The 23001-nt window shown below is 39.5% G+C and overlaps 1 protein-coding gene across 2 annotated transcripts in view; it reads right to left on the bottom strand.

Annotated features, from left to right (window-relative positions):
- The window catches only part of LOC119897908 (RNA-binding motif, single-stranded-interacting protein 3-like), a 132349-nt gene that overhangs the window by 28619 nt on the left and 80729 nt on the right, over positions 1 to 23001 (bottom strand). For both annotated transcript variants that reach the window (XM_038711943.1, XM_038711944.1), the window contains exons 5-6: positions 13766 to 13923; positions 12709 to 12788 (exon numbers count right to left, since the gene is read on the bottom strand). In XM_038711943.1, coding sequence (XP_038567871.1) covers positions 12709 to 12788; positions 13766 to 13923 — 238 coding nt within the window. The remainder of the gene's footprint in view (positions 1 to 12708; positions 12789 to 13765; positions 13924 to 23001) is intronic.

The raw sequence follows: 23001 nt of genomic DNA on the forward strand, positions 1-23001 counted from the left end.
AGCTGAGGGACATTATTAAAGTGGGTAGCACTAAAGCTATTAAAAAATATGTTGAGACTGTCTGTTTCTCTGCATTTTCAACTCACTTACTCTGGGCCTTCATTCCTAAGGCGGCCCTGTTTGAGATGCAGAACTGTGCTAACTAATGTACTGTACTAACTAATATAACTATGAAGCCACAGGACCAAAATTAAGTTACTAAAATTCCCTTGTATGCATACTTGCTTGTGTTTCGATTGCATCAAAGTAACCTTGAAGATTAGGCAAATTAGTCCAATACTACATTAAAAACCAAAGTGCTTTTTGACATAATTTTTCACACAAAGGCATTGTGTTGTTTTTTGTTGCCCAGTGCTGATATTTGAATGGATGCAATGGATGCAAAAGAGAAATGCAGAGGTAGGACAGAGGAATGACAACTCCAGAGCACCTGTTTCCAAAGTATCGACAATCTGCATGCACGTAACAGTACTGAAACTATTTTTATGTTTTGTTTTTATGTTCACTTTGCCCCAATCCTTCCTCGGCTATGTGAAAGTATTATCCCCAGAGTTGGCACCAGGAAAGAATGTATTGTTGCCCTCACAAGTTAGAAGTTCTTTGATGTGTGTATTTGCATGTAAAATGACTGCTACTTCATAAGTACAAGAAAATATGTGACGTGTGGACAAGCACACACACTTGATACAGTTTTAAAGGCAGCATCTGTGTTCTGTTGCTGTTCTAGTTTTATTGGTATGACTGACAGAGAAAGCCGCATTGTCGACGGCTGACAACTTGTCAAGTCTATAGTCAGGACACTTTCCTCTCTGCGTCTTCTCTAAAGTACCCCACAAAGAGAGAAGAAGCTCCTGCCGATCTAAAACAATTGTTTGTCCTCGGTATTTGCTTTAAAAGGGTACCGCTGTGTTTTGAATTGAATCTGTTATTTTTATGCACCAGGCTTATCACAAAGATGGCGAAAAGTTTGTATTTTTGGACTTAAGTGAGATGACAAAATTGGGCCATTTATTGTTAGAATTAGTGATGCAAAAATGCGAAGCAGCTGATCCCAAGAGAGAAAGAATGAAAGTAAAGTAGAAACGTATCTTTCCATAATGTGACAGATGCCTGCAAAAGGGTGGCAGACACAATTTAAAAATCTCAGTGTACTTTTCCTTCATTCAATTCCTTGATGTACCTCATATTAATATCCAGCAATGTCCACAGACCCATAGACATGTTGAAGGACATGTCTGTGTAATGACCTGTGCTCGTTAAAAGTGTCATATTCCAACAACAACAACAGGAAGGACATTGTCCTTATTCCATTTTGTATGCTATAGTAGCCCACATCCACGTACACAAAAATTGACATACACAACATCGTAGTTGTCAGCTGTTTTTCAGAGCTGGTAATATGGCTCCAGCACTATGGACCAGTGTTTACATGCACAAACACACACTCACACACACATGCATCAAGATTGTAATAATATTTTGTTGCCTTGGTGCATGTGGAGTTTGAATTTAGTGTTTTTCAGAGACTCCTGCCAGAGGCCAATATTTGGTTGGGCAGAGAATTTGGACAGTCCCATAAATGGAGAAGGTTCTGTTAGTTTTTTCAACAGATGATTCAAATTATTGTACACTGCCGCCACATTCTTGGATACCTGGAGTTTAATCCTGTAATTATTTAAATCTGACGTGTCAGATTATACTGTCATGGCATTTCACAATACCGCCAAAAGTAACACAATATAAAGAAGAAATAGAAAGAAGATTAAGAAAGTTTGAGCCGTAGCTTGAAACAGCAAACTAATTGAAATGAAAGAGTAATTTAAAAATGTAGGTTTGACACAAAATAATGTTGATAATGATCCTGCACATGTAGCGTGTATGGCTATGTGGACAATCATTCATGTTTGGGTGAGGGAAAACAAAGTCAGCACAACTGACTGGCTTATTAGAAAGGTACTTTTTTTGGTGTTTCTATCATTGATTTTCACCTTCAGAGGAAGAGGAGATATGTCATTTCTGGCTTAATTAGTCAATATTGCAAAATTTGTCTTACAAGCCAGGACTTCAATAGGGTACAAATGATAAAAGGATTGCTACTGGCTACTAATTAATTAGTATTGGCTAAGGTGCAAAAAGTTTAAAGGATACACTGATCAAACAAACAAAATCAGCCAACTGAGGAAGGCATTTTGTCTATTAAGTAATTTCATTAACAATTAATCTGTTCAACAGAGCCATTATTCTTGGTATTTGTCTCAGAGATCATCTGTATTTTACCGCTACAGAGCAAATGTAGGGTGTGGCATTTAAAATGATGCAAAATTACTTTCACTTACAGCTGCTACAAGTTCCCTTAATGTGTAGTACTACAGTACAAGAGCAATATCATAACAGCCATATAAATCTAAAATATCTAAAACCCTTTTATTCATGTCATATTCCAGCTATAATGTAAAAACAGACTAAGTGTAATGTCACTTTTAGCTTTAGGTGATGCCTGTGGTGGCAGAATTGTGATATTGTGCATTTCTCTGTGGGAGAAAAGTTAAAAAACCTGCAATTAACAGCACACTGACAAGTCATAAATACTGATGATGGTATTGAAAATAATGAATGTTATTTATTCATAAGAGGGAAACTTAGTCGCCACACAATCAGGAGGCAGCAACAACTGCAAAGCATCCAGACGAGAGTACCTGCTCAAACTGGTGCATCAAATTAATTATTCAGCTTGCTTTCACAGTTACATTTCTCAATCTGTTGTATTTCCCAAGAGGAAAGAAGGACATTTTTAATTGTCGGTTTGACCCCTACGTCTCTCGCTCTTGCGGCTCAGCAACAAAAGTGATGAATTTGGGTACAGCTGTGTCTGCCCCCTAAAATGGGTCACTTTGGGTATGTCAAGTAAATTAACATAGTCTGAACCAAATATTTGGATATCTAAAGAGTTCAGATGTGTAACGTTTTAGTAAACAGGACATGGAGTTGAAGAAATGAAATTCATTTCGAATCTAAGGAGCAAAAATGATTGCTAAAGTCACACATAAATCAATCTTTGTAGCCCCAAGCACAACAATATACCCCTTCTTCCTCCAGGCTGTGTTTTTCTCCTCAGAGTCCTGACAGGTAGGCAGTGGGGGCTCATACTTTGTGAAAATCCCAACATTATCGCTTAGTTTGCAGAGGAAACTACTGCACTGTGCAGACAACTGCTCGGGTCTCATTGAAAATTAATCGAGGCTTGGCTGCTTAGTGGATCACATTTGGTGGAGCCTCACCGTAACAGAGTCAGTGCGGATACACACATTGAGCAGGAACACAGAGGAGAGAAAAAGCTGCTAACCAGTGAAATTACTTTTATTGATTTATTTCACATTTGATCACATACCTGTTTTACTATCCATAAAGGTGTTATTCTAATATTTTCACTTTGCAGGCGGGCATTAACAAAGAAATCTTTATTGACTTAGGAGATTTTGTATTACAGCACATGTGGTGACCTAGTATGCTACTTTTGTTGTTTCACATATTCAGGTGTGAAACAATGACAGGCATTAAGCTTTTCTATGATGAATGGATCATCGATATTGATTTAGTTATGGATGTAGGTAGTTGATGACATTTGGAAATGGATAAAATGCAGATTTGACATTTTACACGCCCTTGTTTATGTACCCATGACTTGGGGGGAAGATGTCCTTGGTATTTTGTCCACGCATTTATGTGTAAACATCATAATATATTGTATGTGTAAAAACACTTGAGGCTATAATCTTTCCAAATGCCATGAATTAACATAAAAATAGCCTTACTGTAAAACATTATGTTATTGTTAAAAATGTAGATGTAAATTTTAAGCATTAATTTCTTGTTCTTGGTTTGCTGTACCAGTGCTTCCCAGCTTTGACGAATGTGCATGAGCTAATACACTGAAATACCCCCCAAAAAAAACAATACAAAAAACCCCACCCACATTCACACACACACACACACAAACACATACTGACCTAGCTACTATGTGGTGCGTGTAGCTGTGCATCACTGCACATGTGTGTTTCCCTGAAGTCAATGTTACTAAACAACATAAGTCATTGCCAAGAGCTGCAATGGGCACGTAAATTAAGTAAACAGACAAAATACTTTACTGGACTGTGTGTGTTCACAAATCAAATACAAGTGTTTACAATGTATTTGGCGTGCAGTAGTTGATTTACCAGTTTAATTTATCTATTGAAGTGTCACTGCTTTGTGGATCAAATTGTGAGTAGTTCCACTCCATCTTTTGTGTTTTCTTTGCTTCATTTGGGGGGAAAACACTGTGAATAGGGAATACAATAATTGGAGACTGATAGATATGTCTGTAAAATTACAGAGAGTTTGGTTGTTTGTCTTTCTGAATGTCTCTGTGTGTGTGTAAAAAAAGAACAAACACTTTACTGATTTGAAATGGTTTTCAATCTGTGGTGTTTAGTGTTTCGCTGACAGGACATGTTCATGGGTAGCAGGGAGGGTGACTTGTACTGTGAAGAGTGGATCACATACTGTTACCACTCATTGGAGCTGTGGGATATTGCAAACCAAAGTAGGCGGCCATAGAAACTGTTGAAACTCCAGCAGAGCAAACAAACATATCCATCTCTGCTCTGGTGAGAGGGACACAGGAAAAGAAATAGGAGGTAAACCGAAATATGGGGGAGGATGAAACAGACAGATCTAGATGTCGTACACCATAGATCTTTGATTTAGTGCTTCTAAGCAAGGCCCAAAACCCTTAGCTTTTAACAGCAAAGTGGTTTCAGTGTTCACTGTGGGAAGAGGGAGGATATCATATAAGTAGGATCCAAACCCTCAAATGGGAAAATTCTCATTATAATAAAATCCAATCCATTAGCAGGCAACATGGGAAATCATTCATTTGGAAAATGGGATCCAATCCCCAAATGTGACAAAATGAGGAGTCCCCCAGCTGGGCTGAATGGGATGCCATCCTTTATTATTTTGTTTAAGACACCCAGCATCAAAGAGCTCAAAGCCCTGGGACAGAACAATATGCACTCTAGAGGGTAACTTGTTCATGCATCACACATGAGAGGAAGCCAACTATTTGCCACCATAATCAAAAAATATATATTCAAAAATATTTATTCATATTGCTATTAGCAATTTACACCATAAAAATTTAAATATATATGTCTACCGCAATAAACATAACACTAGGGGCTGTAAGCTGAGACAGAGAACTGATATTTGGAAGATATTCACACTTAATAAGTTTAAAAGAAAACTGAGATGATCTCCACCCTGTGTCTTTGTCTCGTTTGGCTGCCCCTGTAAAGCACGGGATGACAATGACAACCACTCACCAAACCATTCCCTGAATGCATCCCTGGGGGAGAGGAAGTTTACTACATTTACAACATTTTCTCATCATAAACCTAAAGCAACACAAAATGAATTGCCGGTGAGACAATTGGGAATACAATATATTGATGCACTGACATATATATTTAAGAAGTCCAAGAATTAAGTCTCTTCTCCTCTTCTTCTTCATTAAGTCTGTCTTTTCAGAACTTTCAGAACTTGACAGCATTGATGTGATTTGGTTAGTGCTTCAAAAGCATCACATTTTAATAGCTATGTTTGAGTGCTGAATAAGTGGCTCTAAATATCACATGTAAGCTGACACCAAGTCTGCAGTACAGCCAAATAATTACACAATATTTTTCTCAGCCAACAGGCTCATTCAATTTTTTCATCCATTATCAGGAACATCAAATAAAATTTCCCATTTATGAAAAGTATTGAATCACTTGTGCACTGAATGCGGACTTAATGCATCATGATCATACCAGACATTTAAGGCTCCACATGTTTTTAAAAGCCTCCTGATTATTATTGAAACCACTGAATGATAATGGGCCTTCTCTGAGATCTGGACTTTTCATTCTTGTCCTGTTTGTCTTACCATTAGGGGAGGACAGGGCAAAGAGAACTATTAAAACTACAACACTACATCAGCTAATGTGAGAGAAAGAGTAACTAACTCTCTGCCACTCCACTCCACCCTACCATCACCACCACAGTACTGTGTGGCAAGTTTTTCTAATTATAAATCTGTAATAAACATTGTATTTCAGATAGGGTCCTATTAAAAGTTTTATAGTTTAGCATATAAAAGGGCTTAGCACATTAAGATGGAAGTATTTGATGGGCATTCCCATGCTCAATTATGTTTCAGAAGTTGTTGCAGAAATTTTTGGGTCGATACTACTTGTTACAAAGATTTTGTGCAAAATCGAAAATGTATACAATTTGTCAGAAATCCTTCCAAAATACCACATTAAGACACCAAGACCTTAAAGAAACAACATACAAAAAGTCATGCTGTGATTTGGTATCAAAAAGGTTTTCTGTGAGATGTTCATTTCTCAGCGATTGGTAACAATACCTCATTTGCAGTGTGGTCAAGTTTCAAAAAATGGTCTCAGTAAAATGAAATGGCTACTATGAGGACTAATATCATCACACACAATTTATTCCTTATTCCATAACCTGTCACAGATTTGACTTTGAGATCTGGTTTTGAGAAAGGTTTGCTAATGTGCATAATAATAATAAAACTCAATAATTCCTGACCAGAGATATAAGATATTAATTTTGTTTTAGAGTAGATTTTTATCCCATAAATATTAGAGAAATGGAGAAGAAGCCCGGTGATATTTTTCTCCCACTCAGGTCCATGAAATCAAATGAAACGCAGAATCTTTGGACACACCTTGGAAGTCTGTTTCCTTATTAAGTGTTGACTGTTTGAACCTGTCATCAAGAACAAGAAAGATTTAATATATCAAGGTTTAACAGGACTTGACACTGTAGAAAATGTGTGGTCTTAGTAGCTGGATGACTTTCTAGTGGTGCTGACCATCTCCCTCACAATATGGGGGCAGAAAATTAGAATTACACCGTATAGTAAATACACTGGGATTACTCAATTTACACCTAAGATTGGAATATCAATTTGTAGGACAGCTCTACTCACTAAAGGAGGGGAGACATTAGGAGCAGTGAAGATGTTTCCAACACATTTTATTTATGGAGAACAAATCTACCCGTAAAAGGTAAAGAACAGAGAAGATCAAGTCTATGTCTAATGTAGATACTCTATCTCTATGACAGGAACAACCAGTAGAAGTCAGAAAGCTGTGTATCAATAAACTTCCTGATAACGAGTGCTGATGGAAGCTCTGGTCATGTGATCAATGTCGGCATTAGTCTTGTGGCTAGGGAGTAAAATATTACTGTTGCCTGTCAATAAATCAGCCTGGATGGACTGTGGTATTAATCAGACACAAACATTAATCATTACACTGTATGAGCATCACAGGTTCAACCTTTGATAACTAGTGATTTTGTGGGGGGTTTTTTGTCAACAAATGTATGTAATACACTAACAACAACAAAGGCCTGTCATAATGTCTCTGCAAAAGCCTTGGAAATGCCACAGACAGTCAGTGACACAGAAAACCAGTGACATAAACAAACAAAGCTTGGCTTTAGAAACGTGGTGTTACTGATTGGTAAAAACAGTGTGTGTGTGTGTGTGTGTGTGAGTGTTTTGTGGATTAGTACACTGATGGTTTGGTTGGCCGGATTCTTCCAGTTTCAACGGTTTCTGAGTTCAGAGCAATTAACTGGTCAACATACACTAATACACTCATTCTCACACATACAGTACATTCAAAGGAGAAATGGCCAACCCTTGCAAAGACAGGCAATGCATTTCTTTCAATAGAGGTCAATGACTTGACAGGTATAGATAGAGTGAGTGTATCTATGCTTGTGTGTGCAATCTTAAGTTTAAACCTGCATTAATTGGGGGCATAAAAGTTTTTATGGTGAATGTGGTAGCAAACAGTTGATTAGTTAATTATCAATTACATACATAAGCTTTCATTTAGATTTGTGATTCTGTCAACCTGACTAATGTAAGTCCAATATTCTGTCTCCTTTCAGCTTTGATTTGGTCTCCAATAATTTCAGAGAAACAGATCTGGCTCTTTCGCTGCTAAATGTTCCACTATGTTCACCTATAGTATGTTCATTAAGCAGTATAGCACTACAGTATATGGGAAAATAAACTTTTGGAGCCTTGACGAGGAGTTCAGAGCTTCACGCACTGGACTCCAGAGTGGCATCAGCAGGCATCATGGTATAGACTGGCAGGAAGTGGAGTGCCCAGGTGGGTCAGCAGAGCCTCGGCTGAAACACAGGGTTCTGGTGGGCACGGTGACAATGGGACGGGCAGAAAAGAGGCTGGAAGGCTCGCTGTGAGGTCACAAAAGATGTACAGAGTTTGCTGACTGTTCTTTGTACCAAGTCTTCACCCTACTGGGCATCAATGGGGCTACAAAGAGGAAAGCCATCAATTTCGCCATGGAGGCTGCAGAGAGGGTGTCCAGATAACATTGGATCCAAAAAGGGGGATCTGCGGGCCAATGATGCTGGGACACAAGCCAGGGTATCAACCCTGGCTGGGTTGCCTGAGTGAGGGTGCATGATATTGTGACACTGATGATGTGTTCCAGCACATCCTAGGATGTATCTTCAACCATCAGCTAGTAGCTAACTTTGTCTGTCTGCTGTTTGGTGCTGGGCAGGTAGCGTATAGTGGGTTTTCAGCGCCTTGTCACTGAAAATTGCTGCCTGCTGCAGCGGGAAATGACAATGATGACAGCCAGGGCCGTTGCTAGACATAAAGCTCTACTGGGGCACAGGCCCTCATATCCCTCATGTAAATTTTGGATTTATTTTTGTATGAAATGTGTTAGTATGTGCCTTACCAGCTTCCCTTGCTTAGCCCATTAATATTGGTCATAATAAGCATAAGCACACATACCTATTTTATGTATGCTATGTTACCTGTGAGCATGTAAACAATTTGCCACTGCTGCACAGTCACACCAGGCACTGGATTGCTCTCACTACTACCTTTAAAACAGTCTGTCTCTGTTATAAGCCTGAATGGAAACCTCTTCTAGAAAATCCTCATAAAGTCTGTTAAGACTGCTGCTGGCTGTACATCTCTGGGTGTGCTTTTACGGGCTGAGTCTGCCTGTATTTCACCTGGGTCTGTGTGACCTGCTAAAGATGTCTGGACTGGGTCTGTGCTGTTACTGGATTTGAATCAACTGTGCTCCACATTTCAATTCCACATCATTTGATATTGATAATTATTGGGATAAATGTCAAATCATTATTTGTATTCTTTTCGTTATGGTCAGAACATGAAAATCACTTACCAAAAAGTGGATCACTTCACAAATCTGAGGCAGAACATTCAAAACAATTTTTCAACAAATATGCATAAGTAAAATTCAGTTAAATCTTTTTTCAGTCCCTTTTTTCTCAATGAAAGAAATATCTTAATAGAAAAAGTAAGAGGTAATTTGTTCATTATTCAAATGAATAAGATCAAACAATTATTGAATATTAATTGTAATTGTAACATTTGTTAAATTATACTGTGATAATTATAGTTAGGCTATTCTTTTATTGTCCAGCCCTAATTTACACTGACTTGACTAAATAAGGGATGTTTATTATTTACTGAGAGATGTGCATCCATATTGCCCAGTCTGCCCCACTAATCAACATTTTAATAGTCAATGTAAATCCATTGCTTTCCATCTTGCATTAGTCCAGAGTTGTAACTAAACCTTCACTGAGAGACAGATAATCACTGTCTCGTTTTAAAATGATGTGTGCCTATGAGGAGTGCCATCACACGTGTGTTCTATCTGGACTGGTCCCATGAATGTTGCTGCTGGAATGCAAGTCTGGCAGCGCCGCTCAGCCAGAGGCGCAAGTTTCATTTTGTGCATGCGCATATGAGCGCATGTTCACACGTGACGTAGTTATCATTTCCATGCTGCAGTTTATAATCATCGTTGCCCGTCAGCGTTGATCAAAGGTAATAAAAAGTTGTATTTCACTATAATGTAGTTCAGTCATAGTCTGGAAAGCAACCAAAACAAAAAAAGACCTAGTTGTGCTGCTCAGCTGGGTTAGCAGCACACTGCAGCTAGGCTAAACATAAACCTGCTCAAATTGGACTTTCAAAGAAGAGAACACAGTTATTGAGTAATTTTCTCTTCTTGTGCACAGAAGGATAGTCCCGCTTTGTCCTCTCACCAACGATAAACACTCTCTTTTAACATTGACTCGTTTTTTGCGACGTTTCATATCATTAACAACGTGCCTTTTCACATTGCATGTATATTGGATACAGGTGTACGTGCCTCAGTAAAAAGGTTCTAGCGACACCTATGATGAGATCTATGACACTTAACCAAAACAGTTACCCGTAGACCAAAACAATGAGCTGAAAGATGATACAAAGGACAGAAGAGCTGAGGTGGTCTGCAGAGTAAGGTGATATTTCTCTGTAGGTTCATCACTATGACTGGCCATTTTCACATTACACATAGTATTGATCCATTGTCAATATGCCAGTATTGATTAGAGCAGCTTTAAGTTTGTTAAACATCAATCAGTACACACCAGTCACCGTTAGCTTCAAAACTATATCATGCTCTGTCACAGAAAGTGTGTGCAAAAGTTAATTCATTTTTCATTTCATTAACTTGATAACCTGTTGTGGAACTTTCTTAATATATTTTGATCAAATGAACTGGGACAATAATCTTTAACACCGAGTTCTTTTATAATATATAACACCACCTGCACCACAATAGCTTTCTCTTCTGATTTGTCATGGAATTAAGCTTGTCAACCTGCATACTAGAACAACTGTGAAGCTTGTGACTGTTTACTGCGCTGATAGTCATGGTTTTTGCTCGGAGGAGCAGTTAAGATTCTGTATTTCTCACACACACAGGCTGCAGAAAGCAGCAGCAATGGATGGAATGACGCATCATTTACTTGCTACTCAATTTCACAGCTATACTTATATACTGTGGAAGTGTGTGTGTGTGTGTGTGTGTCTGGGTGAGACACTGAGCCGCCCACCATGCTGTACCTCACAAATCATACTGTCAGGGCACGGGGCACAGCTCTCTCTGTCTGTCCTTGATTTCCATTTTCTTCAGTGTTGCACACCTCCTTTCTTTCCACCTATATCTGCTCATTCAGTATCTCCATCTCTTTTCCACCTCTTTTCTCTCATTCTGTGTCATCAGTTTGGTTCTCCCCACCTCAACTTTCTCTTTTCTCCCACCTTGTCCTTGTTCTGTTATCTTACTCATGTATCTCTCTCGCTGTCTATGTATATATGAAATTCTCTCTCACACCCACACACGCCTCATCGTTTATTCAAAACCAGTGACGACATCCGCAATCTCCTCCTCATTGCATCTCCTCTCCTCCCATCCTTTCTCCCTCCCTTTATCTCTCCTCCTACACCCCATCCGTCCCGTTCTCTCTTGCCCCCTGTGTTAAAAAGTAATAAGACATTGCTGACAATTAGGGGGACAATCAGACACAGCTTGTTTGCTTTAGGGGTCTGTCTGTGTATGTACATGTACATCATGCATGTGTGCATCATCTACATCTGTGTCCTGTACAGTCAGGGAATTATTCACTCAGATCTTCCTACTAAATCAATTCAAGGTGGTCTAAGGAGTGGGACAGAGAGTGGGAGAGAGAAAGAGAGCCGCAGAGATGATGCTGATATATTATCAGTCTCACTGACACTGCCTTGTACACAGACAGATGTTGTAACACCAAAAGGCAGAGATGACCGCAACTTATAAAGCATGTGGCTCATTCATGAAAATGATCGGTGGGCAGTAAAAGTCTATATAAACATACTAAATGAGACCGCCAGTGTGTTTTTTTACCACAGAAAAAAGAGATAAATATGTCGCACAATACACATTTGTCTACTAGTCTGAAATCACGGCTGGTTTCTCTACAGCATCCATTAAAATCCTATAAAATAAAGTGAAATGTGTAAAGACATTGTCAGGTTTCATTGTCAAGTTTAAAAGTTGGGACATAAAACTCCTGGTAGTGTTTTAGTGTGGACGGGCAAAACCGGAGGACTTTAGAAACGATAACACAGATGCTCACGTTTGGCTCTCATAAGTCATGCACAGCAGAAAAATAATGCTTCCGAGAGTTTTTGATTTGGTATTTTTATTAAAATATTTTGTACCATGCAAATAACACTTATAGCCTACACTTGGACTGTGCATGTCGCCGTTTACTTTGCAGTGACTCCAAGTCTGTTTTCCGCTGCTATAGTCGCGTCACTTTTAACTCCCATGTTACATTCAGTAATAGTCCCAGCTTGTTATTGGCCAATGCATAAAAACAATATCTGGTGTGGTTCTTCATCTGTATTACTTTATTCTTTCGCCAAATCTTCTGCAACTGTGGAGTAGACCATCTGCTTGCTTTTTACACCGGCATGCGCATGCCCAGTGTACCTGAATGGCCACTGGATGTGGGTTTTCAGTTGTTTTAATATAGACAGAGATCAATTCTGACACGCAGCTAAAACGCTAGTGTGGATGGGGCCTAGTGCAGCAAAAAATGTGTTGTGTGTAGGAACGTTGAGTGTATGATGCCACATAGTGCACTGCATCTATATGAGCATCTTGACCTATAGAGGAATACCTTGCTCTCACTACAGAAAAGCACAAGTTTAGCAAGTATAAAGCAGTTGTCTTTATAATCGGCACCTACCTGTCATGCCCGGAGGGGTTTTCAAGAATTTCCCGTTGAAATTTTGAATCACCACATCACACTTCTCTGTCGACTCCATCCTGACAGAGAGAGAGAAAGAAAGAGGTGCTACTTGAGCACAATAGTCTCCTTATGTCACTGTTCAATATGCACAAAAGGTGCTGTGGTTCTTAAAAAGTGTGTAAATGCTCTGTGTATGCATCTGTGCTTGTTTGTCTATGTACGCCAGAGCAAAATACCTTAGGTGGGCCTGTGCTTGAGAGTGTTTGTGTGTTTTCTATGGGGTTTCCTCTCCTTTGTCCCGGTTTAAAAGCTTCATTCAGTCTGATCTGTTGTGTGTCATGTCCTCTTTGTCTGCCCCTATTCAGCTCTGCTCACCCAATCACAGCTCAATGACTAATTGCCTGCTTGGCAAGCAAAAGCCAATGTGTGGGTGAGAAAGAGAGAGTGTGTGTGTGTGTGTGTGTGTGTGTGTGTGTGTGTGTGCGGCATGTGAGCATGCATGCCTCTGTGTGTGTCTTGGGTTTTCTTCACATAGCCAGTGACCCTGAATGGAGACATGACTGCATTCTAATCACTGGCACACTCCACGGTGCAACTGAGAAGACCACACACAGAGATACAACACACACACACACACACACACACACACACAGGCGAGGTTGACAGGGCCAAGGCAACAGGAATGTGGTGTGGCTAGAAGTCCTTTGGTTGTAAATGGCAGGGAGTCAACTCAGGGTAATGTTGCCTCATGCATCTAAAAAAAATTATCTGGACCATAGTGTGATAATTATAAATCTACATTATTTTGTGTTAAATAATTATAGTTTGTCCAGCAAAAGCCTACATTTATATCAATTTAGATGTGACCATCAATTGATATGTAAAATTTGTTTCATGACCCTGGAATGACAGCAGCTACAGAAAATCATAGCTGTAAGAGGGAAAACTAACCTCAGTTCCTCACATACTCACATACTGATACGTATAGAATACAAGAATTTTGGAGAAGTGTAAGTGACAGTTTGTGCATGTGTGGTTCTCTCCTAGTGCATACCTAGCAAAGCCGACTCCTCTGCTCAGGCCATTGGCGTCCCTTAGTATCCGTGTGGAAATGACATGACCAAAGGGCTTCAGCATGTTCTCCAGCTCCTGCTCATCCATGGACAGCGGTAGGTTCGAGATGTAAAGGTTGGTGGGGTCCTGTTCCTGTTGCTGTCGGGTGGGACAGAAGATGTGGAAATACTTATCGTCACTTCATTTTGTCTTGTATACACATAAGTTTCAATGCCAGCCAGAAAAGAAATGAAAAGAAAAGTGTTAGTTTAGTCCAAGAGACTTGGGCATTGATGGAAAATGCTTCTCTGAAACCTTGAAAACAATCAGTGGTATTGGGTCTCACAATAAACACACGTTCTCCTTAAAGAAAATTTGAAAATGGACTGGCTGGTGAACAATTCAGATGTTGGATAGATCCTCATTTCAGCACGATGAAGCTAGACTTTGCACTTCTGTTAAGTTTGTAAAATGCTCAAAAGAAGAAGAGAGAGAAATAGGAGTTTAATATGACCATCCACTAAAAGCTGGTTTTGCAGCAGTAAATACATTAAAGGTTAAGGCAGTGCCATTCAAGTTCTTTATTTCCATATTTATGACTTAAATCCTACTGCAAAACATCTGTGACTTCAACTCAAGTGGCAAACTCTCCTCAAAAGAGGAATAAACATTTCATTGAAAAGGCAGAGCACCGTTTCTACGTTCAGAACCCCTGAAGCAATAAGGAAACCCCCTCAGGATTCATAGATGTTCCTTGAGTGCATTAAATCTTTTCACAGGAATGAGAAACCATCCTTCTAATGTGCCTCTCAGTTAGTTAGACTAGTATACTTCAATTATTTTGTTCTGATTAGCAGCACTCCATTAAAATGATTCTCTACAGGAGACCAAAGCTTGTCTGTGCATGTGGGTGTGCGGTATAACTACAGTGCTGGTTTTAAAGACAGATGGAAAAAATGTGTGCAACACAATTTCAATAAATAATAACTACATGATTTCAAAACATAACTTTATACTTCCATAAAACTATTTGGATACATAGTTCCCCAGAATGCCTCTGCAAATGCTGTAAAAGGTTGTGTGATGTTTCAATGCTTCATGAGAGTTTATAGCTGTGTTGGATGTACCTCTCTGTGACGTAAAGATGCTCATGTATGCACTATGGCTTCGGACATAACTCTTAATACAAGACCTCTTGAAGGAGTCCAACACTCAGATTTTTTATTCACAATACATAGTATTACGATGAGTGCTCAGAAGTCCCTGGAAAGCCTCCGACACATTATATCAGAAAGTTGTTCGTAGTAAACAGTAGTGTCTCACATCTGTTCTATCCCTCTCATCTCTCGTGCACATACCCAAGCAGCAGTAACACACTGACATTGACTACTGCGCATTGCTGGAACGGGACACCGCACATTTAATTCCACTGCTGTGGAAAAATGAATATGCTGTACACTTCACACTAAATGGTAAGAATCAAGAATGCTTAGTTTCACTTTAGTACTATGGTGAACAACGATATTTGTGTGTGTGTGTGCGTGTGTGTGTGTGAGTGTGTGTGTGTGTGTGTATGTGTGTGATGGTGGGTGAATACTTATGTGAATTTGTGACAAAAAAAGCTGCCCTATGTGACTCATTTTGAGCATAAATATTTCCTTTATCCATGGAGGATTTTCCTTTGCATGAACCAGACACTGTTTGAGTGTGAGTTCCAAGTCTGGCTGACTGTGACCAAATCCATATATGTAATCAGTGACTCAGAATAAGCAGAACAGCTCCAGTGAAGAAGTCTGAAATATTTTACCTTTCTCCCTGAGTCTAATTATCTCACTTCGTCAGCAGGGATTTTCCTTTGGCAGATTGTCCAATACACAGAGTGGCACAGTTGTCTTCCCACACAGGGCAACTGGCTTTGAATGTAATGTTTTACATGTGCATGCATGCTTTTGTGTGCGTGCATTTATGACAGGTGGAAGCGGCAATATCAAAGGCATAGAGTCATATGTAATAGCTGAGGAGCCTGTCATTTCATCTTCGTTAAAGAGTTACATCACTGAGCTTATCAAGGCCTTCTACTTGCCTCAGACCTTGGTAAACAATATTCTTTACAACACAGACCATATTAAAATATACAGTGATTTTTTTGTTTTGTTTATGAAATCAAGATACATTCTGGTTTTGCGAAAGACCAAACAAATGCCTCATGGTACCATGTTTATGCCCAGTGATAAATTGCAACACAGTGATTAAAAGTTCAGTGAGACTGTGATATTCACAATCAAAAAATGATGGGAAACGGCATCTTAATAAGACCTGGGTTGACAAACAGAGAATTTATATACCCAGTTGCTGTGATAAACCTTTACAATGAAAAGGAGAACTTTAAGGTTTACAAAACTGTGAATACACAAGAGAAGATCCAGCAATGAAACACTGTCTTAAGCCAATAGGGCTAAGGCTAATGAAGGTACCTTTGCACATCCAAGTTACAGGAATTCAGTGGAGAAATCACTGGAGAAACTTAAACACATCCATCGCTATGTCACACTGTTTAAAGTTACAAGTCTTTGAGTTTCTGTCATTCAAACAAATTAGCTCCAGAGCACACCTGAAGCTATGCTCCACTGTGCTTTAAACTCTAACTGTGGCTGTGGACGCTGTCATTATCAACAATAATATGCTCATCTAGACACAAAGGATTCTCTATTTTCAATCCACAGGTACTCTGTGTGTAGCAGAATTTCCTCTGGCGATCTATGGAGGCATCACCGACAGAATTCTGTCAGATTAAATGGTAAAACAGAAGATGTCCTATCCCTGTGGCCAATGCGGTTACAAGCTAATTTCATCCAAAAACAATATGTCTTCAACAAAATCTCACAGTAGTTTTCCCATTTTCAGCAAAAAGTGGGTCAGCATTTTCCGTACAGTTTACAGTTACTGTAACAAGGAGAATGAATGCAGATTTGTGCGAACAAGAGGGATTCTGCCTCCAGTTGCTGTTTATAATTCATGTATGTGCCTGCCTGGAAATCCTTAGTTTTCTTTGTATCATTTATATTGTCTGAATCCAGGAAAATCAAGCATGAGATGGGCACAAAATCAACAGGGGTAACATGGTGGGTTACTGAAATCACATTACCCTTCACTACACCACCTCTAGAAACAGTTGGCTGTAAAACACATTTATTTGCACAAGTACTTCTGGGATATAAACTAAAGTGCTGTGGAGCACCCACATGTGAATAAACTCTGCTTGACTTTGCTTAAAGTTGCTGTTTTCACAAAGTTACTTCCCAGTGATCTCTCACTCTGCATGTTGCAAATGACTCACCTCTCTCCCCCCCTTCTGTCTCTTTGTCCCTCTGTCTCTTTGTCTCTCTCCCTCACACTCTCTCTCTCTTTCTCACTCTCAGCAACATCTGTCATGAGCTGGAAACAGCTTCACACCAACTGTGCTTCTCCCTGACTGTGTAGCCTGCCTGCCTGCCTGCCAGCCAGTCAGCCTGCGTTTTCAGCCCCATTAAACCTCATTGCTGCATCATTATAGCAGGTCTGCACCTCTTATCATGCTACTTCCTGGTTACCCTGCAATGCAACAACACCTGCTGAAGAGCTAGAGGGCAAAGAGAGGGCAAAGCAATGGCTAAATACCTGTGAAAAACACCGGCTGGGTCTGTATGCTAGATGGATGAATATGAGGTGAGACAGTACTTGAATGTCACATTTCTTTGCAATCTCGCTTGCATCTCAAATAGCAACACTTCACCTCGCAAGTGACACATCACAACCCGGAACAGGAATGAGCGGGTATTGAAAATGGATGGATGAAAAGATGAGGTAAAATGAAGTGAAGACATAGGCTGAGAATTGCGCTGAAAACAACTAGCAGAGAACTTTCCTAAGAAGCAGTATATGATTAGGGAAATTAGACTTTCTATTCATTAAATGTTGACTCCTTCCTCTTACCTTTCAAGCTTGTTTTACACATAATCCTGTTCATTTCCTCTTTTAATCCATCTATTCTTCCCTCTCCTTTACCCTCCTTCCGCGCACCTCCTCTCTATCCTCAACTTCCTCTTTTCTCAAACTCGCCCTCCTCCTCCTGTCCTTTCCTCTTTTCCCTAATCGCTCCCCTTCCTCAGATTAAAACCTAATCTCCTATAATGGTTGCCTTACTGTCTAAAATGCTATCTGAATGCTTAATTAATATTTAAAGAACAGATTTTCCCTCCTCCTTTATTTCCCTCTTTTCTCCACACTCTTTTCCCCCTTCAGTGTCTTGCATGTTCCTCTTCACACCATCCTCATCTGTATTCTTCATTTCCATTCATCCCTAACCAAACCTCTTTATCTCTCCACATTTCTGCCTTCCTCCATCTTCCTCTTCCTCAAGCCAAGTCCTAATCTTTCATAATGATTGTCCGGGTGTCTAAACGCTCTCTAATGGCTTAATCAATACTTAATGAACATACCATAAATACTTTATGAACCCTAAACCCTGAAATCCCCAGGGTTTCATTAGCCATGGAGATATACACTTTTCTCCATCTTCATGATGACTAGAGGCCCAATGAAATCAACATGGGATACTGATTACCTCATCATTTAGTCTGTGGTCAGTTCATATTACTGTGTGCATGGTGGAGGCATGGAGTTTGGCTGCCTATAATATACATGTGTTTGCTCCTGTGTAGCACAAAAACAGACATGTCGATGTAAGTTGTTATTGTAATCAGTTGCCCCTATGATGTACATTAAGACATTTCAATTATAAGGATCTTAAAGAGGTGGTATTATGCTCATTTTCAGGTTCAAAATCCTATTTAGGGGTTGTACCAGAACAGGTTTACATGGTTTAATTTTCAAAAAGCACCATATTTTTTGTCATACTGCACATTGCTGCAGCTCCTCTTTTCACCCTGTGTGTGGAAGGCTTCGTTTTAGCTATGGAGTGATACATCTTGTCTCTAAATGATCTTTGTTGGGAGTTGCACATGTGCAGTTCCTAGTTAAGGACTTCTAGCCAATCAGAAGCAGAGAAGAGCAGGTCAGCAAAAGGCCGGTAATAGCCAATCAGAAGCAGAGAAAGGCGCGAAAAGACGGTTAACAGCTTCAATTCAGCTGATTCGGCTGGTGTTTCAAAGGGAGAGGAGAGGTGTGCTGCAGCTCAGTGTTTTTCCACCGGTGTTTTTGAGGGCGTGTCGGGCTAGTCGCTCAGCGAGCATTATGACACGTATTTTCATTGTGACATCACAAGAAAGGGAAGTAAAGGCTGGACTACAAACGAGTTGTTTTCTAGCAGTTCAGAGCAGTATTTTCTGTGGGAGATGGGAACTCACTTTGGGGTGGACTTTGGGCTTTTTCACTTTGCAAACCTAGTACATGCACAAAAAAGATATATAACTCAATAAAGGAGAGGGAATAATACCACCTCTTTAACACACAACCCACATGTCAAATCACTCTGCTTTTATGCTTGTATACAATATGTTACATTACGCTACGTTTCAGGGGTTTATCTACCTTCATCTGAGTGCATTATAAAAATGGAGAAAATGTAAATATGAAGTATTCCTGAAGTATTGTTTCTAGTTGTAGCCACCAAAAGGCCATTGTAATGGAATTGTTTTTGCATATTAAGAGCTCCCAGACCTTGTGGATGTATGTTCTATTAAGCACAAGAAGAGCTAGAGTTGGTTATTTTTTCTATGTATTTGTGTATTGTATGTCCCCAGATAATTGGGTTTAATCTGCAATAATATGAAAAGGGCATGGACCATCTTTTAAACATCCAAGAAGTAACTTTTCAAGCAGAACAAGAGAATACCAAGATTGATCCATGCACTTTGTAAATTCTACACCAGGTTTTTGTCTGTGGTTAATTGGCTACAAAGGTCATTCAGCTTAGCTAACTTTTAAATGGTTTGAGCTAACGCTCAAGCATCATTAAAACTGAGGTTAGAAGCTTTTCAAGTGATGGCATACTTAATTTACTTAAATAAATATTACATATAAATATATAATAACATAAATATTCAAAAGCAGAAACATAGTTTTCCACGTGGCTCTCTAGTGGCTTTGAAGTGTCAAAGAAACCCTGACTATTGAAAGAAATGGCATCAGACTTGACAAAGTGAGAGACTGACTATGTTTCAATGATTAATTCAATTTTGTGACGGGCAGAAAGTTTTTCCTCCCTCTGGCTTCCAACACTGCCTGCATCTTCACACTGTGCATGACTCATTTAAAGTAATAAGAGAGGCCTTTCTAGATAATGGGAGCTACACACACACACACACACACAAACACACACACACAGCTGTATCATTCTCTAGTCACACATGCAGCTATTACTCAATTTACCCATTTATTTGCATGTTTGCATCTCCTTCTCTATAGCCCTCAATCCTTTTTGCATTGTGCATTGCTGTCTACTGTCTTCTCTTTCTCATTGCAATTTTAACATGGCATCTTCCTTTCTCATACCATCATTCTCTTTTTTTCACTCACGCTGTCCCTACTGTGTGTATTAAAGGGCCAGTAATTCATCACAGAGTCAGAGCAGAGTGCAGTCCTTGCTGCACACCAGTGTGCAGGCTGCTCGTCTGACAGCCATCCAGAGCTGGAATCAATCACCCAGTCGTGAGACACTGAAACCATCAGAGAGAGTCAGACAGAGACAGAAGAGAGAGAGAAAGAGAGAGGTGGAGAAAAAGCTAGACGGAGGGAGAAAGGGTGGAGCTGGACATACAGAGAGACAGAAAACCTGGGTAGATGAAATAAACTTGGCTTGGCTTGCAGATCAAAATGCCTCATGAGTTGATCAGTTTCCATTGGAAGAAAAAAAGATACTATGCATGAATAGATGCATAGATAGACTAACAACATCCTGACCTGAGTGTAATGTTACATCTGTTTTAGGTTGCTTATGTAGCTGTTTGTTCTTCAGACTGACCACACAAACACAACTTATGAGTGTGGGCCTGATTCCTAACAGCTGAGTAGAAGTGAGTGTCATTTCCTGTGGTTATGTGGTTGTTGTTACTTCTTTATGGTTCATCATGAACATTTTACAGCCAAAAACCCAAATGTGGCATTTAGACTCTTTGAAATAAATATGATTTTTCTTATCTTGCAAGGATCCACCAGAAACAAGTCCTGTGATCCATTTTGGGTTTAAGATTACAATTTTGGCTGACTCTGAGCTTCCACTGTGGGAAGCCAATTAAGCAAAATACATTTTTGAGGAGTTATGCTACAAAACATAAAACACATATGGCTTATGGACATAGATGGAAAAAGAGCTACTTCAATTAGACTGTGCAAGACCGAAGGCAACTAACCATGCCAAGGCACGGCTATAAACACATAAAACCCATGTACAAGGATTACACACACAAATGCCTACACAACAGGCATAATGCCTTAAAAATGTACTCAGTGTGTACAGTACACACACATCATCCGCCTCTCTAGCTCTCTTTCTCCTCTTCTGTAGTACTGAATGCTGTAATCAAGGCTAATGGGACTCAGCTGTTGGCCAGTCTAATTACCTGGAATGCAGACGGATGATCTGGGAGACAGGCCTTCACAGAAACACACATGTGCGTGCACACACATGCATGTGTGTGTGCATATGAATGCATACGTTTGTTAAAGGACAATAAAAGCTCAGGCAATATTTCCAATCCTTGTCCAAGTCATGAATTCCCACTGAGCGACCTGGTAGAGAAAAGCCTGTTGCTAAATTTACACAAAACCACTCTAGTCTTTATATCTCTGTTATTTATTAACTGAATAATTCTAGCTATTTTCAATCTGGGCCACATTTCTCTATCAATTTCACTCATGCTGTTTATCTCCAACCACATTCTCACATTTGACAAAGACTAACCTCCTCAAAATGTGAGGTGGATGGATTTTAATACAATCACTCAGAGCCAAAGCAAAACTGAAATAACCTTGAGTGGAAATTCTAAATAATTCTAATAATAACTCAAACGAGACATAACTATGATAGAGCAACATGTAAAACTCAAAATGTCAACATAAATTGATCAAAAACTTGAACAATTTAGAGTTTAGAGGGCAGGTTGAAATGCAACATAGACTTCCTGAGTCTCAAGTTAATAATAGTCCATCCCATTCCACAGATCTAATTTGTGCATTTTAAAGAACAATAGAAAAAAAACTTTGAGTAGACTTGAACGTTCATGAGAACAGAGAGAGTTTGAAACAAATCTTCTGTATGTCTGATAAATGTGTCTCCGTGTCATTCGATGTCGTAGTGTCTGCCTGAGGAGAGAACAGGCTTCAGGGAAATCCTTGCTAAATGATTAATGGAGTCTGGAACCAAGGAGGAGAGTTGACTGACTCTACAGGTACACACCCTGTTGATGCTTTTGAGAGAGAGAGAGAGAGAGAGAGAGAGAGAGAGAGAGAGAGAGAGAGAGAGAGTGTCAGTCTACTTTTGAAGCTGCATCAGTGAGGCCTATTTCATGGCAGTTCAGAGTACAATGTCAGCTACATATACACGCACACACACACACACACACACACACACACACACACACATACACACACACATTAAAACATACATTAAAAATTAAATAGATAAGAAGAGGAAGAGAAGGGAATGATATTGATTTGTCAAATGTAAGTACAGCATACAGTTGTAATATGTATAGGCATCCATAGTTAAAGACCACATTATGCAAGTTGTAGGATCTCCTGTCCAGGAGACTCCTGCATGAGAGTCTCAGGGTTGCTGCAACTAATAACTAAGGTATCCAAGCAGCATTTTGACCATGCAGTGTTTTAAATTATCACCAACAGACGACCTAGGAATCAGTATAATTTGCTCTTGTTCTCTTGGAATAAGTTAAAAGTCGAGCAGCACAATTGTAAAAATACAGACGAGTGAGATCAAAGCATGGACTAATTTTGCAAGAAATATGGATGTTTAAGATGATTTGACCAATTGGCTTTAGGGAAACAAGATTGTATCCCTCTGGCCATGTGGAGATAGTAAAATATTACACTGAAAATTCTCCCAAGAGGATAAATTACCATATTGTGGGTAATCCACTGAATGACCAGTTTTTAGGGAAATGTAAAGTGTTGTTTCATCAGCATAGAACTATAAAATGGATCCTGTGTCTTTTATGAGGCCCAGTGGCAGGTAGATATAGAAAATCCAATATCCAAATGTGAACACCACATGTAAGGGGT

Source organism: Micropterus salmoides, unplaced genomic scaffold, assembly GCF_014851395.1.
Source record: "Micropterus salmoides isolate LMB-PRFRI ecotype aquatic unplaced genomic scaffold, ASM1485139v1 Ms_hic_scaffold_11, whole genome shotgun sequence".
Lineage (NCBI taxonomy): Eukaryota > Metazoa > Chordata > Actinopteri > Centrarchiformes > Centrarchidae > Micropterus > Micropterus salmoides.